Source organism: Apostichopus japonicus, chromosome 7 (assembly GCF_037975245.1).
Source record: "Apostichopus japonicus isolate 1M-3 chromosome 7, ASM3797524v1, whole genome shotgun sequence".
Lineage (NCBI taxonomy): Eukaryota > Metazoa > Echinodermata > Holothuroidea > Aspidochirotida > Stichopodidae > Apostichopus > Apostichopus japonicus.
In genome coordinates, this window is record NC_092567.1 from 24,028,184 (window position 1) to 24,044,686 (window position 16,503).

The 16,503-nt window shown below is 37.0% G+C and overlaps 2 protein-coding genes across 4 annotated transcripts in view; one reads left to right on the forward strand and one right to left on the reverse strand.

Annotated features, from left to right (window-relative positions):
• On the reverse strand, positions 1-15,906 carry LOC139969822 (protein lin-9 homolog). The gene is made up of 14 exons (XM_071975115.1): positions 15,840-15,906; positions 13,850-13,941; positions 12,983-13,096; positions 12,287-12,507; positions 11,036-11,161; positions 9,938-10,101; positions 9,178-9,311; positions 8,861-8,949; positions 8,066-8,198; positions 7,164-7,244; positions 6,434-6,559; positions 6,041-6,214; positions 5,347-5,444; positions 1-4,246 (listed from the first exon to the last, which is right to left on the reverse strand). The coding sequence occupies exons 1-14, from the start codon at positions 15,859-15,861 to the stop codon at positions 4,144-4,146; spliced, it is 1,677 nt and encodes a 558-aa protein (XP_071831216.1). The 5' UTR covers positions 15,862-15,906; the 3' UTR covers positions 1-4,143.
• The window catches only part of LOC139969827 (uncharacterized), a 7,861-nt gene continuing 7,212 nt past the window's right edge, over positions 15,855-16,503 (forward strand). The window contains exon 1 of one of the 3 annotated variants that reach the window (XM_071975124.1): positions 15,855-16,012. In XM_071975124.1, coding sequence (XP_071831225.1) covers positions 15,898-16,012 — 115 coding nt within the window. In that variant the 5' untranslated portion in view covers positions 15,855-15,897. Of the gene's footprint in view, positions 16,013-16,053; positions 16,172-16,223; positions 16,286-16,503 lie in introns of those variants that run through there. The other 2 variants (XM_071975126.1, XM_071975125.1) reach the window with 2 other exon arrangements.

Below are 16,503 nucleotides of genomic sequence, written 5' to 3' on the forward strand. Positions count from 1 at the left end.
TTGGATGTTTAATTATTTCTTATTCAAACTAGTTCAGTAGTCCACCAGTGGTCTGGTGGTAAAAAAAAAAAATTTGGAACACAAGGTCCCTGGTTCAATCCTCACCTCTGTTTTGCTTTTGCAGCAAAAAAAGAAAAACACAAGTTGATTTTTCACACTTACAGCTAACTGATAAAACATCAATAAATGCATACAATTACAACCACTTAAAATCATAAACAAATATTGCAATAATAGTTCATAAAAAAAATCATAAAAGAAAACATTAAATATCAGTTCATTGTCAGGACAGTTTTTTACCTCAGCTAACACCCCTTCACTTATCTCTCCCAAGTTATCCTATTTCCAATAATATTATTTACTGTTCATTTACTGTTCTACAAATTCTTCCATGTATGATTCTGCATCACTTTGCTGATCCGAAACAAAAGCAAAAAATTAAATGATTGCAGAAAATATATCAACAGATTATTGTCAAAAATGGATGTTTGTCCATCGTACAAATGACTGGAATTTGTTTCTCCTTCTAGCAACTCCCTCCCTGGTAAGTATAACGCAGTCCAAGGAGGGGGGATGCATTGTGGCTTTGATGATGCAACATGAATCTGAAGTAATGTATAGTGAGGGTGTACAACATACTGGTCTTAGTAATACAGTGAAAAGCAGTGTTATGTAACAAACAATACAGTCACAATGACACAGGCTGTCCTGAAATGACCATTAACCTCAACAACGGCTTCTTGTACTTAATGTGATAGATACATCAACATACTAAATATGACATCTGTCCTTGCTGAAATATTCTGAAAATAAGCATGGTTTTCATAATTTCTCCCCGGGTAAACTCATACGTCCATTGACCTCTGCCCACAACATTAGGCTTTTTGTACTCAATATAATAACATACCAAATATGGGATCTGTCCAAGCTTCCCTAGCGATATTATGTTTAGGAAGGTGTGTTAGTGTAAAGAGACAGGTAAGAGGGGAATGAAGTCAATGTTTGGCATTTGCTGACTTCAAATGACCGTTGACCTCCACCAAAAGCAATAATAGGCTCATTTAATTTAATATGGTACATCTACAAACCAATATGAGATCTGTCCAATATCTTGTTGACAAGGCTTTACGATTGACCTGTTCTCCCAAAATGACCTCTGACCTCCACCAAAGTCAATATGCTACTGTAACTTTTAATTATTGCTATACACCTTCATACCAAATATGAGATCTGCCCATGCTTCCCATCTTGAGATATTGTGTTAACAAGGTTTTCACAATTTGACCCCTGGTGACCCAAAATGACCTTTGACCTCCACTAAAAACAATAGGTTTCTTGTACTTAATGTGGTACTTCTACACATCAAATATGAAATTGGTCCGACCGGCCCTTCTTGAGAAATCGTGTTTACAAGGTTTTCACAATTTGACCCTTGGTGACCCCAAATGACCTCTGACCTCCACCAAAAATAATAGGCTTCTTGTACTCAATGTGGTACTTCTACACACAAAATATAAAATTTGTCTGACCTTCCCTTCTTGAGATACAGTATCATGTTTACAAGCTGGGCGTTACAAACGCACTCACACACACACACACGCGCCATCATGAATGCAAAGGTTACGATTATCATCGAACCCTAATAGGACAAAACATCAAATACATCCACCTAGAACCAACCAGAGGTATATTAAGTACTTACTATTCCGTATTAAGAGCAATTCATGAGTTTATCTAAAAAAGGAAAATAACATTTGCTTCAATTTTTGCTTTACTGGTTAATGGATACATGAACATAACCTTCATATTTTCCAAGCGAAACCAGTTCATTGTCAGGAATTCACATCAGCCACATCTGCTCCCAGTTTTAACACCCTAGAACTACATGTCTAAATCAAAATATCATAATAATAATCATAATCAAAATAATAATAATGCACAAAAACGTATTACAGATGATGAATTACCATAGACTATTTGTAAACATATGACTGCATAATAAGTTTTCTTAGCAAGCATATTAAAACATATATCTGTACCTTTCTACAATTTTGGAACAAAGAAAGGTAATTTGATGGGATTTCTAAGGCCTAAACTTAATTGCAAGCATATTCTTAACTCACAATTGCATCACACAATTCAAGAAATATTGCAATTACATTATGACGGTTGTCAAGGTTACGCACTTGGCCTTAAAGTCGTTCCCTTAATGATTTCTGGAAACACTCTAGCCAATGTGAATTCAACTCTGAAGTGCATAGAATCAAATGTTTGCAGAAAATATCAAGACTGTCTCAAACACAAGATTCTCCCTTGCAAGGATAACACGGTGAAAATACAAAATTCTCCTTCATTAGCTAGGATAACACACAAAGTGAAAACACTGCAACCTGTGAGCTATTTAAACTAAAAAGCCAATTGTCTTAGTAGTTTCTATTATGTACTGCACAGAAGATATTGAAAGTCTTCACCATTAATGACTACCCCTTCCCTTAATCCTCTCTTTGTCCCTCCACTGTTTATCTCCTACCTCTCCTCTTCCCCTGTTGGTTTCTTTCTTTCTTCTCTCCATCCCTTGTCTACTAATCCCCTTACATCTATCTCTTTGTGTTCACAATGCTCATTAACCTGTCTGTATTCTGTGTGTGTTTTTGTCCCTTCTGTTACTGTTACTTGTCAGTTAGCCTTTGAAGAAGATCCTGCTAGGATCGAAACGTCAGGCCAACTTACTTTTACACATTCTTTTACACAGGCTCTCTAGTGGATAAGCAGTTTGCTAACAGTTTTATTTTATTTTCAAATAGATCAGTAAGAATCTTGCACTCCAGTTTGACTTTTGCAGTAATCTTGGTTTTCAGAATTTGACCTCTGTTGACCTTTGCCCCCCCCCACCAATTTGAATAGTGCTACTGTGCTGACCATGGGGGCGTCTATACATACCAAATATTAACTTTTTTGTTAGTTATTGTGTTGATGTAGCTTCAGACTTTGATTAAGCAAAGTATAATTTTCTTTCAAACCTTCACTTTTGGAGTAATTCTTTTTGCATGGTTGTCACAACTTGACCTGTGGGGTGACATCACATGACCTTTGAAAAGGTGAGAGTTCTTGTACTCAAAAATATGAAACACAATACACTGTCCAATATTTATCCAACCATAACATTACAGTGATTACGTTATTAACACCTGACGATACGTTGTAAGATTAATAAAACAGGGTAGAGTCACTTGCAACATGTTTGTTCAATATGGGCACTGAGTTCTTTCCAGAGGCATATTTAAAATAGGTAAAAGTCCAAGATCCCTCTCACTGTATCCAATAAAAAACAAAACTCTTCAAAATACCTCAAGGTAGCAACAATTCAACAATCTTCCAGGCAATTCTAGCAATTCCAGAATGTTATTTGTGGTGTTTTCTCCAAATTCTATTTTATTCATGTGAGAAACATGCAGATAGCAAACAAAGATGTTAACATTATAAATAGGCTGTTATTGTTACTTAACTTACAGGTTGACTATGTACAAAGACTTACTGTAACAGCTGACAATTCACATTATATATATATAACTTCTTTCTAGACTTGGATATTGGGCACCACAGTCCTTTGGCAAAATACCACATCTCCATGGGAACCCCCCCCCACCCCCCCCCCAAAACACCCAACAAATCAGTATCATCATGCTTCTCTTTCAACTTAGCCAAAACAACAAAGTGTATTTGAAAGTAGAAAATACTTTTAAAACAAAGTGTATTTGAAAGAATAAAATACTTTCAAAGAGTAGCTTTTGGCCTTTGTTTATCAATTTATAGCAAATTGATGCACGGATAATTGTTCCCTCATTGACATCCTTTGACTCGGCCGTTCTTGTAGAACCTCTGTGGTGTTGTTTCATCCGTTCAATAGGCCTTCTGTGCACACAACCATCTTGTCTGTGAGACCACAGATATCTGCTTTAATGAATGCATGACATCTGGTTCTTACATAGTGTTTTCATCAGTTCAATAGGCCTGCTTTGCACTGTATATCTGCCATCTTGTCTGTGAGACCACAGATATCTGCTTTTATGAATGCATGGCGTCTGGTTCTCACATAGTGTTTCATCCATTCAATAACACTACTGTTTAGTACCACTCATTTTATCAGCATAGATATCCTCTTTCTGTGAATGCATGCAGGTTCCCCATCTGTGTCATTCCAGTTTGTATGTGGGCCATGTGAACTTCAACATTGTCCTGAAAAGACCTGCAAAAATTATTGTAAAAGTTCAATTAACATAATACAATATTATCAACCATTGTGCAAGATTGGTTAAAAGAGTTTTCCAAAAGCTCAACACAAGCACTGGTTAAATTTAACCAAATATTGCAAGATGTCACTCCACCGATACCCAGGAATTATGACTTGGATGCCGGGCACCCCAACCAATTATTAAGGGTGCAACACTTGTGTCTTGTAACTTGATAAATATTTTTGTACACATAGGGGTGGCAAAGATGACAGATCCTGCAGGAGGGGTGGGAAGTGTGCTTGGGAGCACAAAAGTCTGCATGGATAGGAGGGGCACAAATAGTACCCCCTACTCTCCCCTGGGCCTGGATGTTCCTTTACTTAAGAACAAATCATACAAATTAAGCCACAGAATCCATAACATGACCAGAAGCAAAGTTTACTAGATAGCAGAATTGTAGGTGGGCGTCTACCCTTACTCTAGCATAGTTGCCTTTATGTGGACTCTCCCCACCCCCCCCTCCCCCAGGGATATGTGCTCACACTTGTAGCATCTTGGAGATCTATAATAGAAACTAGTACAAGACAAAAGTACTCATACTCATTGCCCTTACAGGGTGTGAAGACTCGCGCAAAAAGAAACGTCTAATGCCGGTAATCTGACCTAGTTTCGAATGCGGTGTAACAGAAGTGTTGCACACCACCATCGATCCCAGAAAATACACACACAGCTTGCTACTGTTGGTAATTAGACACTAGTGTTCAGTCAGTACATACAGCTGCTGTCAATGCCCACAGCACAGTGTACAAACAATACAGCGATGGACATCTCAGGTCCAGCTATAGATAACAAGGTATCACTTTTCATTACTGTCTGCATTTTGTAGCGACAAGAGAAAAACTTCACTTGCAAGCAACGGAAAGTTAACTTTTCAGAGCATGGCACGCTGTTTGGGGTGAGTCTTCAATGCCTTTAAACTATTGAACTCATAATGATAATCTGCTTTATGTGAGAACCTGCTAGTTTTTACAAAATTAAAGCCCTAAACTGATATATATATTATCTATCCACAAGGGCTTTCCCACTCGTGGGTTATCAGTTTTCTCCGACTAACCTTAGACTAGCCGGTTCCATCTTTTTCTTGATATCTTCGATGAAGTCTGTGATAGCCTTGAAACCAAAGGAATCCATATCTCCATGTGTGGCTACAGACTGAAGGAGAAATAAAGAACAAACAAAAAAATAAACAAAAACACACAATCAGTTTATTGACCATTTGATGTCCAATCTTTCCAGATGAAACAGGAATTAAACTATGCATGCCCTATCTAAATATTTTCAATAGTCAAACTTACCACAATCTTGTTGCCATTCAGAAAATTCTCATCACATTTCTTTTAATTTATTCAACAAAGCTTGCTCAACCATTAGTTTAAAGGTATATATGTATAACTCAAATTTCTTTTCTTTTGTGATAAGAAACAAACCTTGGGTTTATGTCTCACGGTGATAAAAAAGCAACATATTAGTTCCAAAAACAATGAAAAAAAAAAAAAAAAACACTAAAAAAGGAAAGTAAGAAGATATTTTAGGATGACAGGTGGATTGTCCATATGAATACAGGTCTAAGCATTTTTGAGCTTGGTAAGATCTGAAGAACTAAAGTAAGCCGGGAGAACTCTACGGATTGAAGGGTTGGGGGGAAGGAGAAAAATTAAAATATTCCTTCGATAAAGAGAAATTGCTCACTAAAAGACAACAAATTATGAATATCACAATTTAATATACAGGATAAAGAAAACACCTACTTTGACTTGCAGCATAAGGGCTGTTAAGTTGACGATCAGGTCGCACAGTTTCGAATCCTGAACACCAAAGTTCTTACGATTCACTTCATCCACCATCCTACGTGCCACTATCTCACACTCTTGTCTTTCCTCTGTTCTTCTGCAAGGTGGTTCTACGTTAAGTTCTGGAGCTAACTACAGGACAAAGAGGAGAATAGCGTTGTAATTTCATTACAGAGGAATGATCATCAACTAGGCTTGGCTTACATTTATGATCTGAGGGCAGTATTTCAAAGTTTCTACCATCCAATCTAATATCCCATTCCTTCCCTATGATCCATGGCATTCTTGATCTATATTTACTATCATTAATTAATTGACTTTTATCAATTAGTAATCCCTGTTTTCACTTACTGCTTGGCAGAAATTCTGAACCCCATTCAAGTATCTGGTAAGGTCTTCATTAAGTTGATCCAATTCTAAGACCTTATTAGCATATTGCTGTTTAAATTCCATGGTATATGGCTGTTCCAAAGAATTCTGCAAAAAAGAAAACAAAGAGGTATTGTTATTTTACAAATAACTGTTCATAAAGTATAAATGAAAGAGGACCTGATATTATGAAGGATCTCCTTCGATCTGCCTCTATAGTACAACCTGATCGGATTGAAGTATTAACACCCTCTAGCTTTCAGATATTTATCTATGCATGTTTCTTATAATAGCTAAGCATATTGCTAACAACCTTTTCTCTTTCGCCCCCCCCCCCCTCTACAATGTTAAAATCTTTTTTCACTTGGAATACATTCTTTTCTTTCAAGAACAATTTTTAATATTTGTCTATTTTAACCCTGCGACTAGGTATGTAACAGCATGCCATGAAATTAACTATCACTACGTCACATGTGAGTAAAATTATTATTATTATTATCATTTGTTTTATCACATAGTATAACAAGGTGAACAAGACAATAAAATTGCAAATAACTAAAAAATGTGAAAGGAAGTAAACTAAGAAACCCTTTTGGGCTTAATCGAATAGAGTACTCCCATCAAAGAAAATAGATAACCTTAACACCTATAAAAGAACTACCCCCCCTTTTTTGTGAAAATAAATAATAATCAAAGGTTGACTGTAACTCACCAGTCGTTCAGCTTCAGTATTCATCGTACCAAGCTCCGCGATTAACTCCCTCTTGTAAGCTAGGATCTTGGAAAGTCTTGTCTGAGAATGACGCAGAGGAAAACGACGTCAATGGTTCTTCATATACTTTTCAACAAATCAAAATTCCAGCATTTTTCATGACCAAACATTTCTGACGGTTTAACTATGAGCCCTAAACACTAATGAGGATGTAATGTTGGACACAGTAGGCTGCATATAATTGGCCAAAACTCTTCGCAAACTGTACGCTAACACCTATCCTTAAATTGCAAAATTGAATGGAAGATTAAACATCACATGGGGAGTATATTTACATTCAAAATTGAACGCCTCGGACAAGAAACGTTCTTTGCGCCAAAAGAGAAACCCGTTACAAGTAGTTATGGAAATGACAAGTGCTCAGATATAAGGATTTTTCTCAGTTTTCCAGACTAAACATCAAAATGCATAGACTTTCAATACCCAGAAGAAAGATGCTTCCATTTCCCTCACCGTTCCCCCAATTTCCAAACCATGTGGGAACCATCGGACACACACAAAATTGGTAGGAATTTGTAAAAGCTTTTCATTCGTATGCGTGCATTCATGTATGAGAGTGTGTGTGTGTGTGTGTGTGTGCAACCTAGTCACCAGATAGGACACAGAACCTGTAATATGATGTCCGCATATTAATTGTCTGATATCATAAACATGGTACTACTCTATAGCACTGTCCATGCAAATTAGTAGTTAATAATTAAACATATTGATTAATTTCCAGAGTGAATTATATCAATAAATGACTTTATCCACAAATGTCTGCAAAACCTGGAACCACAAATAGAAAATAATGCTAAAAAAATTCATTTTCAACGGGCTGGAACTAAAAAACCTTGACTCACCACTACTTTTAAGAAGGTGATGGGGAACCCTCCAAGAGTTTCACCGTACCCTTGCAGCTTTCCTCTAAGGGGGGACATTCCCAGCATAGGGTCACTATCTAACCCAGGAGAGGGAAGGGACATCATATCAAACCTACAAACGAAAAGATGAACGCAAAAAGAATATGTTTTACAGTATATTCATTATTTGTTTGCTTAAAAAAGTGTAAAAAGCTGTGTTTGTCCATGTTTGCTAGACCGTACATTATCTCAAATGAGAGAATGATTATCCACCTTCTTCGATCATATAAGATTATCTTCCAAAAGGCTTGATTCAGGCTACACAAAGCTGTTTGTTTCTCGCTTGCTCGGTACACAAATTAAAACCAGAGCATGGTTCTTGACCTCATTCTGATCATAACAATCATTCCAAGTTAATATCTTTGGAAAGATTTAATTCAAGCAATACAGAGCCTTTGGTTTGTTTTTGGTTGTAACATAAACAACAAAACCAGAATTCTTTTAACCAATCAGTTTTGGATAATATCAATAAATATTGCTGTCCATTAGGTGACCAACTTATTAATAAAGATGTAAACATTCTTGATACATTCATGTTACTTTGCAGAGTTATTGAAGAAATAATAAGATGAAAAAGAGCTGACCTTTCTAATAGAAATGCCTTTAAACAAAGCAACCTTGATAGTACATAGTAAGTTAGCAACCCATGACAAATTACTTTCAAGCCCTCCATTATTTTATAAGCAAACAGTCTTTAAATCTTTGCTGTTAATTTCAATAAATTGGATTTCTTACCTGTCGGGTGACATGAGGTAGGGAGGGCGTGCTCTCGGCTCCTTCTGTAGAAAAGTGGCCAATGGCATCGTCTCTTGCTCTTCGTTATTCTATGAGAAGAACAAAAGCAAAGAGTGATTAATTAAGCAGAAGACCAACACTTGAAAGGATAGCAGCTTAAATACTGTGTAACCCCAATTTCTCTGATACAACCCAGAAATAAAGGATGGTTTCATGGCAAATTCAGCTTTTTGAAAGTCTCCAATCTTACTGGTCTGGTGTCTCACTAGTATTACTGACATTTACTCGCCTATTGAAGGTAGAGATATTATACTTACCAGTACTTCTGTGTCAGGTATTGAGTGTGTTCCAAACCCTTGTCGGTCAAACGTAATTCTGTAAGTACACTGAAATGTGTCCAGGGCATCGACTTGACCAGTGAATAACCCATCGTGTGGCTTCCGCAATCTCGCTGTAGGGAGGAGAAATGCGAAGAATGCATTGCGTTGAGGTTTCGATGATGCAAACAGCTTGATGTTTCAAGAACAAGATATACCTGATGAGTACCTTATTGAGATAGTGAGGTTAAATTTCAATCTTTTGTCATGTTTGCTGATGTTAAATGACCTTTGACATCCACTCAGTGACTATGAGGCATCCTCATACTTAGTATGAGAACTATCCTTACATGGTTTCACATTTTGACCTTTGCTGACCTCAAATGACTTTTGACCTCTTCGTATTAACAATGGAATTCATCTACTCAATAAAGGCCAACCAGAGACAATATTTGGGATCGCTCAATATTTTTACATCTTGAGATTTTAAGAATACCTCACTTAAGGCTGTTACCTTCTTTCATTGTTATTTGTTATTTTTTGGTCGCTAGCTCGATAAACTACTATTGTTTTTCTAGTGTCCTGTTTATACTATACCACTTTGTTCTATTGTTCTTATGTATAGACGAAATAAATGAAAAAAATGAAAGCTTAGAAAGTGGTGAGATAATAATCCTGAATGCAGTGTGGAGGTCAAAGATGACACAGTTAGTGGAATCAGGACTACTTTTACTGATTGCAAGAAACCAAACAGTCTAACCTGTAACTTTTGTTCCGATGCAGAGAGGTAACGGAACTTCGTCCGGTAACTCTTTGAGGTCATCGATTCGAAGTTCGCTGTTCTTCCGCTGTTGAAGAAGACGGAGCCTCCGTCTCTTCTGTCTCAAGGCTTCTCTCTCCTCTTTGAAGAATGCTGGAGAACATCTTTAAGGGTCATAAATAAGCATAGAAACAATGGTGTGATATATCTTACTTTGTATCATGTCAGATATAAGGTTTAGTAAGACATACAATGGTGTGATCTATCTTACTTTGTATCATGTCAAATATAAGGTTTAGTTAGACATACAATGGTGTGATCTATATTACTTTGTATCCTGTCTAATACAAGGTTTAGTAAGACATACAATGGTGTGATCTATATTACTGTGTATCATATCAATATAAGGTTGAGTAAGACATACAATGGATCGACAAGCTAAATCAAATACAATCCTAGGCTATGTTGTAATGCTCAATATCTTTAATGTAAGTGAAAACTGACATACAGATCAAAATATTGTTCTATTGCAATATAGAGATTGTTCTAGTGCCATCGTACTGTAAAGTTCCAATGCTGTGTCGGGCAAATCGCTTAGTGGAATTTCTTGTAAGTTGAACGAAACCCTCCCAAGACTCATCATCATACTGAATCTACCGGCAAACACTGAGCATTGGGGGGGGGGGGGGCGTTGTGGTCAAGTGGTCAGTGGACTGGTGATCTAAGGATTACAGGTTCGAGCCCTGGCCAGATCATTGCGTTGTGTCCTTGGGCAAGGCACTTTATCTCCATTGCCTCTCTTCACCCAGGTGTATAAATGGGGACTTGCGAGGTAACTTGTAATTATAGTTGCGAGCGCCGGTTTGTGGCTGCACCCTATGGGAAGTCCCCCAGGGGACACATGGCTGTGGTGCACTGTGGTGCCCCAGGAGAAATTGATTGAATTGCACACACTTTGGTGTGTAGGTGTGACAAGTTACCAATGACCAAGGCTAAGTTGTAGCGCGGCAAGACTTTATTGTAAGTTGCGCTATATAAGAATTGAAAATTATTTATTATTATTATTGGGTTATCCTAATGTTGGCCATCAATTATTACCTTCTTGGTTTTCCCATTAATCTTCTGATCATGCACCATTCGGTTCGTGTTAACTTTCTGGTTTTTAACTGAGGGAAGGATTCTTGAAGACAAATGCAGAAATCGTTGTCGCCTTCAAAAAGTGGTCTGAAAAAAACAAAACAAAAAAACAACAGAATTACAACCAAACGCTTGAAGATGAGAACACAAGGCGTATCCTACATGCAGAGTGGGCTACAAAACAGAGATTCAATGTTAACAATCACCTTGAGCATTGTATGCATAAACCATGTTTAGGCTTAGATACATGCCCTCCAAAATATTATGGTATGTCTAAAATACAGCTATGACCAAGTAAACAATCTATTCTGCTGGACAAAGTCACATCAGTTTTTCTCCAGGTTGTACAACTGTTGTGATTTAATTCATGCTATAAGTTAACACTACGTTATAAGTTAAATTGAAAACTATAATGTTATGAATTTAACAATAATACAAGGAGCTATTTAACTAATATACATACAAAGTGTTCCGATCTACACTACAGTTGTGTCACCTTAAATTATTCCAGTAAGCCAATCCTTTTCAAAGAAAAACCAAGAAACTCACCACATGTGAATCTGCTAGGAATGAATTTGTAAGACTTGTCAAAAATATTCAAACTACTAAAGAACATCCTCTACATTCCAAGCTAAACTCTCTGTGCAATAAAACAAATTATAGTTTGAGAAATCCAAATATCACTCCATCTTTTAGAATTATACTATTTAAAAACTCGATTATTTACAGAGCAGCCCTTTTTGTACAAAACGGCTCCTTAGATCCTTTATTGTAGCTTTTTGATAATGTTTTAGAATTTTTTACTCTTTAAGAACTTGTTTTATTTACAGAGCAGCCCCTTTTTGTAAACTGGTAAAGACAGCTTCTTAGATCCTTTGTTGTATATAGCTTTTTGTTAACTTTTGTAACGCTTTTTATGTTTCATTATTAACTTAATCTCATAAACTTTTATATGTCTTAACCTGTATTTTGATGTTCTGTATATTGTTATATTTTTATCCTATTTCTAAATTTCTCTGTAAATTTATACTGGAATAAAGAAATGAATCTGTTATTCTCTTTTTCACTAAAAGCCCAAAAGAGAGAGAGCAAAATTTTGCGGAGCCCAAAAAGGAGTGATGGTGCAGATTAGACGCTATGGAGATACTTTTATATTTACGGAGAGTGACATTTAGTGTCTGGTTGCTCTTCATAAATTTGTAGGTTACATACTTGTCTAAATTTGAGTAAAACCACTCATGGATACACCACTTGTATGCCTTGGGAAGCTTCAGCAGATTCTTCAGTCGAGCTCCTAATTTCTGGGCTGCTTTCTTTACTGGGGTGGTGGGGATGACCAAGGAGGAAGAGGAGGAGGAGGACCCTCTGATGGGGCTCTGTGTAGGATGGGATCCGCTACGAGATGTAGATGCTTGGGAGGCCGTCTTCGGAGACTGGTGGAACCAAATGGAAAAACAGAGGATAAAGACATAAATATTCAAAATATCAGAATAAAATTGGATCAATGCCATCCCTAGTGGGGGAGGTTGAGTGAGTATCATGGAGGAGCTAATGACCAGCTTACAGAGCACAAGAACAACTTAAATATATAAAACACTCAACTGCACAATTATCCCCTGCCCCCACCCCCCTGTTTGTACATTATTGTGATAAACACACGGTAGACCGTCAATTAACCCCTAATTGTGTGCCTAGGTAGAGGCCAAAATCCATACACAGCAGCAGGTGTAAAATTAAAGTGGATTTCTTGTAAACTACTATGAAGACTCTATAAACAAGAGTACATGTTTTAACTTCTTGTTAGAAGCAACAATCTATTAAATATACCGATGAAAGGAATAATTTGTGACTACGCTGAAGCATAAATCCAGCGAGTACAAATCCAAATTGCTTGCTATTAACACTCACATAACGCACAGGGGCTACAATTTTTAACTTTTTGCTGGAGGATCTGATGGGCGACATCGATGTGTCTTCGTCATCGTTGAAAATTCTTCGGTTCTTCTTCCTTATCCTAGGAGGCTGATCAATGAAGGAGAATATATGAGAGAGACAGTGAATGAAAGCAACTTATTACACTTCTGGGAATTGATTCAGCAATAAAAGTGCAAAGAAAATTAAGAAATAGGTCAAACATACATTGTGAAGATCACAGATATGATTAAGCTTAAAAATGTCACCTTTTCGTGACAAGTAATTATAATAATGTAATAATTCAAACTTTGCAGTCAACAATAAGTTTTGATATACTAGCATTACAAAATTACATACCAATCTTTTACTTAAATATAACACAGTGATTCTGGGCTCATCTAATGTTATTGGCAATCACTCCACCATTTCTTTTCAATTTAAAATCATAATAATAATAATAGTACAGTGGATTTTGATAGAGCCAAATCAGAAACAAGAAGTAGCTGCTCTAGGCGCTTAAAATAAAACACGTCGATTGCAATCAAAAGAACAAGTAAAGAAATGAGTCTTTAGGTAACTCTTAGACTTAGAAAGTTAAGTGCAAAATCTAATGTGGTCTGGTAGCTGGTTCCACAGACATCGGTACCCATGTTTTCAAACGTGGGAAATAGGGAAGAGAAAAGTAGGCCTTTTACAGAGGAACAAGCGAGAGAGTATTTGAGAGATTGTAAGCTGTTTCAAAATAAAGAGTGTGGAAAGTGAGTAGGAGCATGCTGCACATTACCAAATGTGATAAGAGGATAAATGTGCAAGGGAGAGGAAGATACTGTAACAAGAGATGTGGAAAGAGTCAAGACTCACATTATCCCTCCTTGGAATTGAGGGTGAGGTCTTTGTTGGGCTTGGTTTGCTCTTGCCTCCACTTCTCAGGCTCATCAGAGCTTCAGCAGAGTCTGAAATGAGATGGACAAATGATGCTTTCATTTACTGGGAGGAAAACATTTCATCAACTGGCTTTGTTGTACTGTGCTGATATCCTAACAGTTACTTAAATCTCATCAACCAAGCAGATACTGCACACCCCTACTGAATGTACCACAGCAGTACTGTGGTAGGCTAAGAGTAAGAGGTAAGGTAAGCCTACTGATGCTGACAGTTCAAGCATGTTAATTGTGACGTGTAGAGTCCATGATACTAAGCCATCATTGTTAAGCTTATTTCATACATATTTACAACATCGCAGGGAGTACAGTACCTGTGTAAAACCTAATGCTACAGTAGTGCCTACATAAAAAGACATTACTCATTTACTCAAAAATTAGAACTATTCTCCATCACAACTCTGGATCCAGCACAAAAAACAAATACTGAGTTCTCCATATCATGACTACGACTCAAGCAAAAATATGCTGTTTGGAAGATGTGTCGTCTTGAAGCATTTAGGAAGTAATTCATGTAACGAATAATAGTAACCCAAAAAATTTTAATTATGACTTTCCCATTGCCACTAGGCTACTCACTTTCTTTCACTTTTACCTTCCATACCGCTTAAACTCTTTCTCATGTTGTAGAGACAACTCAAGAAAAGCACAACTTCACATGGTGGAAGTGTATGCTCTACTGATCTATTACTCTCATCTTCTCATCTGTCACAGAGACAGATGTCATTCCTTAGTGTACAGTATAGTCAGTATTGCGAAGTTCGCCATACTGCGAAGTTCGGGCACCCTAAGAAATACACGATTTTCACCATGAAAACCTACAGGAAGAGCCAAATTTCACCAAAAAGTACGAAGCTACAGTTATTTTCTCTCCAAAATGACCCGTGTGCAAGAAATTACTTACATATTTGTCAATAAAATGACGAAGATCTATGAAGTCTGTTATAATTACTGAAAGAGCAACAGCGCCACCAATTTTTACCAGCGCCACACTGTAGGTTGCGTGGCCGAAATTCGCAATACTCTAGCAAGAAATACCAGTTCCACAATCACGAAGAATCTTCTTGGAAAACAACGTGAAAACAGTTTGCAGGAAAGAAAGTTTGGCCGTGTATCGTACTATAACAAAATTCTCCCACCATATGAAGTATATTTTCAAATGATTTATACCAGAAGATTTAGTTTTGGGGTGTTTTAAGTCTTAAGTGGGCGAACTTCGAAGTCACCATCCTACTACAGATTACATATATAGAATATAATATATACTTAGTATTACTTAGGATTACATAGGCTTAGCTATTCTTAGGATTACTTACAAGGTGACTTTTTATCTACCCAGTATCATAGGTATAATAACTATTAACAATTGGCTAACCTGGATAAGACCTTGGCATCTACCAAGAATGCATACACAGTAGGTAATGCTAATATGATTCACATCCATATACCCTACAATGTGTATGCTGATATGTACATAGTTACTAATACTAGTATTGTTGGAATGGCCTTTGGAATATAGAATAGAGATAAGTTTATCACTGTGACTGCACAACTCTCCAGAAGGAAAAAGTTATGCAACAATTATTGTGCTTATCAGGCCAAATGTAAGACTACTTCAGGGTCACGTTTAATCCGGCGCGGGCAAATGAAATTGGGGATGTCGGGCCACATTTCACTTATATGACCAGCCTAGCATGTTATGTAGCCTAAGTTAGGTCAAGTGTTTGTAAGGTAGGCCTAGGACCATTCCGATGTTTAAATCTTTAAGAGCTAATTTATCGAATAAATAAGAAAGAAATATATCAATAATTTGATTTTATATTAGGGAACTGGCAAAACTATAGTGGTTTTCATATTCCATGTCGTGGTATACCAGTTTCAGCTCTTGTTTTTTCAAATAGTTTACTCACGTTCAAGGGATTCATCCGCCATTTTGCCGGGTATGGTTTGAAACAAACGTGATTGTGAATGTCGCCCTCATTCGTTGTTGTTGCCAAGGGTTCAACTTCAACTGTCAAGACCTGTCTCTCAATAGAAGTTATCGAAAGCACGATTTCAAGATTTTATACTCGACAAGTCGATGGTATGGTTACATAGTAAATGTTTAACTTTAAAGATCGCAATTTCGACAGAAATTGGTAACCTAAGTTTCCTATCGAGTCAACGATGTAATTTTTAACAGATATCAGTAGCTGCGGGCCAGGTGCAAACTGTTTCGCAAAACCAGTACTTGTCATCGTAGGTAGGGATTTGGTCCAAGTCGTAACGTTCTACACAATGGCACAAGTAATAATGGGTAGCCGAACGTAACTTGGGCTACAAACAGAAAACAAGTCATGTTAGCAGTCGTTTGATGGTACAGCAGAAAATTATAATTGATTGGATTAGGCAGATACGCCAAGAGCTAAGCGTAACTTCTAACAGTAACAGTAGGATGGTGACTTCGAAGTTCGGCCACTTAAGACTTAAAACACCCCAAAACTAAATCTTCTGGTATAAATCATTTGAAAATATACATCATATGGTGGGAGAATTTTGTTATAGTACGATACACGGCCAAACTTTCTTTCCTGC

Coding starts and splice junctions, on each gene's coding strand:
- LOC139969822 (XM_071975115.1), bottom strand. CDS start 15,861: ATGGCGGATGAATCCCTTGAAC. Junction 11,162..12,286: donor TTTTACTCAAATTTAGACAA/GTATGTAACCTA, acceptor TGTTTTTTTCAG/ACCACTTTTTGAAGGCGACA. Junction 5,445..6,040: donor CCCTTATGCTGCAAGTCAAA/GTAGGTGTTTTC, acceptor TTTCTCCTTCAG/TCTGTAGCCACACATGGAGA.